The following is a 9,163-nucleotide window of genomic DNA, read 5'->3' as shown; positions in this document are numbered from 1 at the left end:
CTATGTAACATAGACTTTCATGGTTCAGAAACCAAGTCCTTGAGCACAAGAAAAAAAAAAAAATGAATGCTAAATACTACAGCCTTCTCCATGTTCGCTCAGAAGGAAAACTTTTAGACCCTTACACCCTGAAGGAAAAAAAAAAAACAAAAAAAAAAAAAAAAAAAAAAACCCTGTTAAATCCAAGTTTCTTGAGGACAAAAAACACTCTGCGTTTTATCCTGAGGGCTTGGAACACCACAGCTATTTAACAAGTGTCTGATGAATGCACAACATTGATTTTAGAGAAGAATTTATTCCAACTCAAATGACTGGGCCTTTGCAGGTCAGTCTAAGCCATTTTGTTCTGAAGTGAACAGTTCTCAATGCAAATTCATAAGACAATGTGGACTGTTTGGGCCAAACTCCCTAGAGGCAGCCTCTTAACATTTATGAAATAACTTGTGCTCACTCATACATCTCATAGACTCATTAACAGAAACAAAACTTCACAGTTGCTATTCTAAGGGACTGCATTGCATCATCCCTGATAAGAGCCTGTACCTTGACTCGCAGATCAATGTCTGTCAATACCATGAAGAAGTCATTGTAGGTCATCCCATACTCTTTCCGCAGCTCACTAATGAGGTGCTGGTCTACCAAGTCTTCATCATCCACCACACGCATGGGTTTCTCATTATCTTAAGACAAATGAAATGTGAGTGAATATGGGCATGGAAGTAATTGGGTGGGGGCTCTGAGCCTCCATTGGCCTCTAATCAGATCAGCCCGTGTTAGTTTAATATATTCAACCCACACTGTGTATAAAGAAAAGTTCCAGAGGGAATTAATAAATACTGAAGCAAACGAACAAGCTAATTTGGAAGTAACTCTTCTGGCTATGATGAAAGGGTGATGAAAGGCTCCATCTCTGCCTACTCTGTCAGTGAGCATCAGAAAGGGACAAGTGAAAGGGAAGCCTGCTCAGCTATGTCTAGAAGCAGACAGCCAGAGCCCTCAGGGGATGGGCCTTCATCCTAACTCCCTCAACCCAGACCCTTCTGTTAAGTTTTATTTCCACTAAACATCAATTTGAGTCTTGTATTTCTGTGTCTTTCTTGGTGTATAATTAATTCTGGAATTCAGTGAACATAGCATAGCTATAGAGAAAAAAAAATCTGTGTTCAAACATAGCTATTGGTTCTTTTTAGCTGCAAAACCGCATGCTATTCATAATAAAAACTTTTTAAGTTCTTATGATTTTACTCAAAATGTGACTGAATTTATGGAAGTTTTAAACCATTATGTGTTTTTTCAATTGCCAAATCCCAGAAAGAAACACATATAATTCAGTATGGCTCCTAAAGGTGTCACTGGATAACAGGAAATGCAAATCAAAGTATCTGGCTTACATTACAACTTGTATGTCTGGAAATACCTTTAACATTTCCAATGATAGGATAGCTTTACAGAAGACTGTATCCCAATTCAACTTACAATGGTTAGATTTAACAAATTTTCAACTTTGTAATAGTGATATTGCAATATATACTTAGTAGAAACTGTACATTAAACTTTAAATTTTTGGTCTTTTCCCCATGATGGGGGACAACCACAGTAATTCACAGCTCTCAGTCAGACATGTAATTCTGAGGAGAAGTGATTGATACATTCTAGTTTAGATTATACATGGATTCGGTCTATTAAATTTTTTTTTGCTCAGAACATTTTCAATTTACAATGATTCACCAAGATGTAACCCCCATCATAAGCGAAAGAGCACCCACATTTTCTTCTTCTCAAACAGGTCTCTATGTTGTACTATTCAGATCCTCCTACCTTCAGAAAAAAGTTTGCTGGACTATTAGGAGCTAGATCCCTACCTTAAAAGAAAATTTACCTTCTCCAAATCATAGCCATACTAGAACACAACCCTATTTGATGATTAGTGCAGTGTGGAAAAGGATAGATGTAATACTTGCTTTTCTTCCCTCAAAGTGAACTAAAGGACAAATACTGCTGAAGTTCAAAGTCACCATCGAGCTAACCTTGCACCCCTCTCCTTTCATTGATAATAAGAATATATCCCACCGACTTCTTATAGCAGAATTCAAAGATGTAGTATCTGTTTGTAAGAGAGCCTTTCATCACAGACTCTGAGAAGAGCCGTGACTGGGTCAAGGGAAAAGTGGCAACTAATTATACAATAAAGGTAAGTCTCAGTCTACTCCACTCCTGTCTAGTATTTTTTTTTCTCCTGTACAAAAATGTCTCACACTGGAGGATAAAGAGGATCCCACACCAAGCTTCAAGCCAACTTTGCTCTGGTAGTATATGGCAAGAAGATGATTTTACAGTGTAGTTTCTTCTTTAAATAACAATGTTTTCTGAAATATTTCAGCAAAATACTAGAAAAAATTCTGCATTACCACACTACTGAAATATCTGTTTGCATTGAATAGGGAAACCTAACAACAACAACAGAGGAAGCTCTGTCTTGTCCTGGACCAAACTGGAATGGGGAAACTCTACAAGACAGAATCTACTACAGGCCAGATTCTGTGGGTGGCACGTGTGAGGCCAGCTCCTGTCTTCAGCTGCCTTCATTGGCCACAGCTCTCTTGTATGCTTTACATTCTGTATAAATCAGAGCTGGCTGAGTTAAGTGATTCTCTCCAGTGTGGGAAGGCAACATCAAGTAGGCGGCTTCTCAAGTTTATCTAAAATCTAGTCATTAGCAACTGTTACAGGAATTAGAAGCAAGAAACACCCTATAAAATATCCACATGCTTCTAACCTAGCTAAAATGATTCACAGATCCAAACATTTTATGAAATGTGCATCTAGGTTTATTGAGGAGATGAAGATAGGGATGAGAGGAAGTACTTTGTTCTGTGCTGGTAGGACTATCCCGAAGAGAGGTGCTGACTAGGTCCTCAGTCTTTCAGAACCCAACCCTAAATATCAGTACCCAAATTCATGCATTAGTAAATTTCTCCATGCATTTTTTTTTCTATAACTGACTATACACAGCAGTAACACTGCAGAAAAAATTAGCACCAGTTATAAGATATCAGGCAAAATTGTGTGCCAGGCATTTAGTTCAAAACTCCAATCCATGACTTCTATTCTCTGTGACATCTATAGTTTTTTCTCCTCTCTTCTTAATTTATTTCTTGATTTTAAACAATTCTGTCAATACGTAGAGCATTCCAGCCTCCCCCATTGCTTCAGAAACTCCTTATCAAAATATATTTCACTGTCCACTTTCATCATTATCCTTTGGAATACTTGTTAAATTACAGTCCTTGCATCCACACCAATTGAATCAGAAGCACTGGTAGGAGGCCCAGGCATCTGCACTTCACAAATTTCCTAGATGATTATTATGCACCCTAAGGACAAAGATAAAATAAGACAAAAGATAAAAATACCTGCATGCATTTTGACATTAGAATCCAGAGCAGGTATCATCTCTTCAGAAAGTTAAATAAAAACAAAGATAGCTTTATGGTATTGTCACCTTCCCCCTGCAACAAACAAACTAACAAATAACAACAACAACAAAACACACTATTCACTTTTCCAGGCTTCTCTATTAAATCAACCCACTGTTCAAAATTTTTTCAAGTATGTACTATAACAATGACAGCAATTGGAAGAATTTATCCCTCTATCACATTCTTTAAATACTTGATTTTTAGACTTAGATACATTTTACTCTCTGACTGTCATAGTGGAGCTTGACACTTATAGTTTTGATGTCACAGGCAGCAAGGGCAGTGGAACAGCATGCCTGAACAAGTAGGAGACAGAGTTTCTGGCCTGTAGGGCACAGAATGACTGATAGTCAAACACTGAATAAACACAGGGATGGCACTCAGCCACTGCGTGGAGAGCTGAGCACTCACCCAGCTTCTCCCAGCCCTGAGGGGCAGGACTTAGCGAAGGCAGCTGTCCACCACTGTCACAGCTGAAGAAGACTTGGGGCAAAGGATCAATTTTTCAGTGTTATAAAAAGTAGCATTTTTGGCTTATTATGGATCCTGCTGATTGTGAAGCTTCTCCATAGAGAATAATGTTCTTCAAAAGAGTTAAAGACCTAATATTTTAGACTGGAGTGGATCTTACCATTTTATTCATAAAGGTTTTTAATTCACCTGTGAATTCCTTACACACAAGAAATCAATACTTCGGCCATTTTTGTTATTGTATTCTATTTTTGTCAACTCCATTTCTGTCAACTTTTTTTTTATCAACTTTTTTTACCTCTTTCATTATTAATTACCCTCAAGCTCTCCTTCCTTCAAAATAAATTACCAGGAGCCAGGCAGATGGCTCAGTAGAATAAGCACTTGCCTGGCAAGCGCAAGGGTCTGAGTTCAATCCCCAGTTCCGCCAAATAAATAAAATAAATTACTAAAGAGTTCCCTTTAAGCTAAAAAGTAACATGTGTTAAAATTTCCTAAACAAATGCCAGCATCATTCTATCTTTCATCTCTATATTTCACTAGAAAAAAGTCTGCTTCTGTCTCCCTTCCATTCTACAACAAAGTGCTGCTAGCCAACGTCTCATTCCTACCTGAAAACTTTGTCTGTGATCTATCCACTCAACATATACATCAATAATCTATGCTAGGCTGTTAAATATTATTAACAGCAATGTGTGTCATTATGTGTTATAAGATTTTAAACACTTGCTTGTAATATCCTTCATTCTAACAAAACCATATGGGCACTGGAGTCTGCTCAAGCTTGAATAACTGTATCTAGACTAATTTTTGAAGTCTTGAGATAGGTTTCCTGATGTTTGTAAGTTCATCATTGCTGACCCAAATACTTTTAATGAGATGGACCAGCTGATGAGTATGTCCCATCTTGTGTTGACTGTACACATCTATTTTCAAAATCCATTAAAAAAATCTGGAAAAGTAGGGAGTGCTTGATTTATTTTTGAAGAAAAGTCAGGCCATCAGATAGATTTCCAGCTGAAAATCAGACCAAGTTGGGGTTTGGTTCACTGAGAACATGGTGCAAGCCAATTCTTATTTTCCCATGGCTCACTCCCAGTCCTGGCTGCAAGCTCTGGGGCCTTTCCCATAAGGGTAACCTGGGACACAACATGCGAGAGAAAGACCTTCCAGGAATTAGACTAGGATCACAGTAAAGTTCACGCCCACTCCACATCAGTTCCAGGCTGTCATTCAGTGAGGCAAACACCCAAATCATAATACCTGAGTTCCAGTAATGCAGAAAAAGAAAACCTCACCTCCCTTCAGTGCATATTCAATCCAGATGTCTAGAAAATAGCAGTGTTATGCTAAAAATTTGCCAAGACAGCACCAGATGATTACAATGGGACCATATAGAGGTTGAAGTGGAACATATAATGACTTTTCCAAATTTCTGTGAAGTAAGGAATGGAAATACTTAGTGTAAGAGTCGGTGGGTAGCACACTCGACCCTGGGAACATCTGGCCAAGGAAGACTTTCATCACCAGCTAGCACCAGTCTCTCTTCAGGACTGAATACAAACTTCCTCTCTACACATCTGGAATAAAGTTAAGCCCACTGGCTCACGCTGCTATGTGGAACACCAGGAAGCAAATGGTCGATTCCTTGTTAACCGCTAAATATGTGGCTTTATGGTATTAGTCTCTTGGGCTTCACTTTTATTACCAAGAGCAGTAATGCAGTCTGACCTGGAAGCGCATTTGTGAAGCTTCATGCCTCACCACTTGGAAGTCAGCAGAAAAGAATCACAGCTACCTTGCAATTGCAAGTCCTTTAGTGACAAAAATGCCACAAAAATATAAAGACATAGCATAATAAAGAAAGCTAAAATATATTCAAGTTGACATTACCATGACATAATTATGACTGTAAGGCTCATTAAACCTCCAGATGACTCCAGATCAAATCGTGGTGATACTCATGTCACAATAATAGTGGCTGCTATCAGATAGGTTTTTATATACATTTCTTATTTAATCCTCACCTCACGGATTGTTTTTCTCTTCTATAAGGAGACTTGACAGGGTCTCTCAACAGATATATTTTTGAATCTCTTTGCTTTCTGATCTACATGTTTGGTGACTTTTTAAAATTATTTTTGTGTTTTAGAGAAGGGTCTACAGGATGCTCAGGGTCTCACTACTAGATTGGCCTTAAAGCAATCTGCCTGTTTACAGCCTCCCAAGAGCTGGGATTAAGGTGTGTGCCACCACGCCCAGTCTCAATTGCTGTCTCAGCGGGGATAGGGCTGGCATAGCAGGCCCAGGGATTGAAACCCCAGCTCCTGCTCCTGCTTGCAGGCACTTTAATCTGCTGGGCTATTTGACCTGCAGATTTTTGTGACTTTTATTTATATGAATGTTGTGGTTTTTCTTAAACAATATCTTCTTTTTTTGCATTGTCTTCTCAAACATAAACATCCAAAAATCACTAATCCACAATGATTTATGGTGGGGCATGGGAAAATAAGCTGTTTAATTTTCCTTTGTAGTCATTTCATGAGGAGGTAAGTTAAAGACCACACAGAATATGTAACTGAATACTAATGCCTGTGTAAGTTCTAGGGTTCTGCTATACCACACTTTACCTATGGTTAATAATACTATATTTTGAACTTAAATATTATGTATAAAGGCAACCTCATGTTGTGTTTCTACCACAAAAATATAAAGATATAGCATAATAAAGAAAGCTAAAATATATTCAATTCAAATTGACATCACCATGACATAATTATGACTGTAATGCTTATTTTTCCCAAAATTACACACCAGAAAAAAATCTGAGATGTCATATGTACTGAATTTAAATACTAATAGGATATAGGATATAGATACATAGATAGAGTCAGAGATGGAGATAGACAGAGAGGAGACAGAGAGAGAAGGAGAGCTGGAGAGAGAAAAAGAGAGAGTTTATTTGTTTTATGAGACAGGGTCTTGCTATGTAGTTCAGGCTGGCCTTGAACTTGTAGTGATCCTCCTGTCTCAGCTTCCCAAGTGCTGCGATTACAAGTGTGTACCACCATGCCTGGTTTAGGAAAATATTTTTATATTGTTTCAGATGTTTTCACATAAACTATTTTATGAAAAAAGTCAGGATACATAGTGATAAAATGTGAAGGATTACTCTGAAGGATTTTGATTATCGCTAAGCAACAGCAAAGTTGGGAATGACTGTAAAAAGAATATTTTAAGGGCCGGCCAGATAGCGGATTAAAGTGCCTGCTTAGGCAGATGCAGGGACTAGGGTTTGATCCCCAGCATGCAGGGCCAGCCCCGCCCCCAGGGCGCACTGAGACATCAATTGAGACTGAGCTGGTGGTGTTCACCTGTAATCCCATCACTTGGGAGGCTGAAAACAGGATCACTAAGAGTCCGATCTGTGTAATGAGATCCTACAACAACAATAACAATGAGAGAGAGAGAGAGAGAGAGAGAGAGAGAGAGAGAGAGAGAGAGATCCTATAGACCCTGTACTAAATACATTTAAAAAATTAAAACGAATATTTTAAAAATAACTGTTTAGAGATATATTAATTATGAAGGAAATGAGTGGGTCCAATTTTGGCCTTTCAAGTGTGAGGCTTAACTAATTGCAGAACTCCTTCACATTCCCGTGAGAGTCGCAGTAAGTTAGATCTGAGCGGCCTGCGCTGAGCTGTGTGCCTCATGGATATCACATGCACCATTAATATGAAAAATTGTGAAAATGCCAAACTCAGCCAAATTTTGCTGCTTTCCGAAAAGACTTGGGTGCAGTTCAATTAGTTTAAATACTAATAGGATATAAGATATAGATACATAGATAGAGTCAGAGATGGAGAGAGACAGAGAGGAGACAGAGAGAGAAGGAGAGCTGGAGAGAGAAAAAGAGAGAGTTTATTTGTTTTATGAGACAGGGTCTTGCTATGTAGCTCAACACGTTTCTCCCATATTTTTAGTGACTTTTCATTTGGCTTAACAGCCTTGCTCAACTCTGGTGACTGCCCTGCTTGGGCTTGCCAAAGTCAAGTGCTTCCAGGGGACTGGCTGGTCCTCACTGTGAGGGGTCACCTGTGGCTTGACGGCTGCCGGCAGGAGAGGCAACAAGATAGGCTCCCGGAGAAAGGGGCCGGGCACTGCTCAGATTCTCCCTGCACTGTCACTTTTCTCATTCTCTTCTACCTTATTGACTTTCAAATAAATAAATAAATAAATAAATAAATAAATAAATAAAGTGCTTGCATCTTTTTACTTAAAAGTGCTGAAAACATCAACCAGAGCCTCCCTGCAATGGCGATGCAAATAAAGAGGCCGCCAGACTTCCATTCACGAGAACAAAGACACCGCAGACATCAGAATGTTTGGTTTGACGCCCCGCCCCCCAAAGCCTCTCCCTCTGATTGCCCCACCTTATACATGAGAAACAAAATACGATGAAAATACTTCAGAGAACCTAGCTGGAAGTGGTCGATTTTCATGGAGCTGTTACTGACAGGGCCGAGGACAGTGATGACGGACAGTTTTCGGGTGGCCATCTTGCAGAAATTCTCCAGATAGTCATCATGCTGCTGCGCGTACATGCTGTTCTCAGCCTTGGGAGCGGTGATCAGCTGAAGGCAGTGAGAAGAAGCAAACATTACTTCACACCATCAAATTTGCTGGGCAAAATTATTTGGAAAGGGGGACAGGCAGTGACTACAGACTACTCAACTACAGACTCTGCTGTTAGCCAATTGAACCAATGAAAACCAGAAAGGGCCATGTGCACAGGCGTCTTTTCTTTTAAATGAATCCAGACAGCTTAGATGTTTCTGCTCACTTCCATTCTTTACCGTCATTACTCCTTATGTCTTGCTTTTCTTATTCATGAACTCTGCACAGGAAGACTTGTTTTGCAAGGCTGTTTTGGGCATCACATGATGCCCTGGCCTGCAATCATGGCTCAACACGTTTCTGCCTTCTCTCATTTTGATCTTTATTCTCTTAACTGATTAAAATGACATTGGAACTGTTTGCCACACTTCACAAGCAGGCTAGCATCAACCTGTTCATCCTGGAAGTAGAAGGATGTAAACATTTTTTCTGACAGCAATCAGGTCCACGTTGATCTCCTTGATCCCAAGTCCCTCACCAGGCTGGTGTCTGCAGCGAATGCCATCTATTTACAAATGACTAAAAAAAAAAAA

At 39.3% G+C, this 9,163-nt stretch overlaps 1 protein-coding gene across 1 annotated transcript in view; it reads right to left on the bottom strand.

Annotated features, from left to right (window-relative positions):
* Ccdc80 (coiled-coil domain containing 80) overlaps window positions 1-9,163 on the bottom strand; it is a 31,841-nt gene that overhangs the window by 12,824 nt on the left and 9,854 nt on the right. The window contains exons 3-4 of the mRNA XM_004624698.2: window positions 8,431-8,587; window positions 544-680 (exon numbers count right to left, since the gene is read on the bottom strand). Coding sequence (XP_004624755.1) covers window positions 544-680; window positions 8,431-8,587 — 294 coding nt within the window. The remainder of the gene's footprint in view (window positions 1-543; window positions 681-8,430; window positions 8,588-9,163) is intronic.

The sequence above is a fragment of the Octodon degus genome, unplaced genomic scaffold (assembly GCF_000260255.1).
Source record: "Octodon degus isolate 3935 unplaced genomic scaffold, OctDeg1.0 scaffold00007, whole genome shotgun sequence".
NCBI classification, from domain to species: Eukaryota; Metazoa; Chordata; class Mammalia; order Rodentia; family Octodontidae; genus Octodon; species Octodon degus.
The sequence above is the reverse complement of the archived record's forward strand: the minus strand, read 5'-3'. Positions and strand labels throughout refer to the sequence as shown.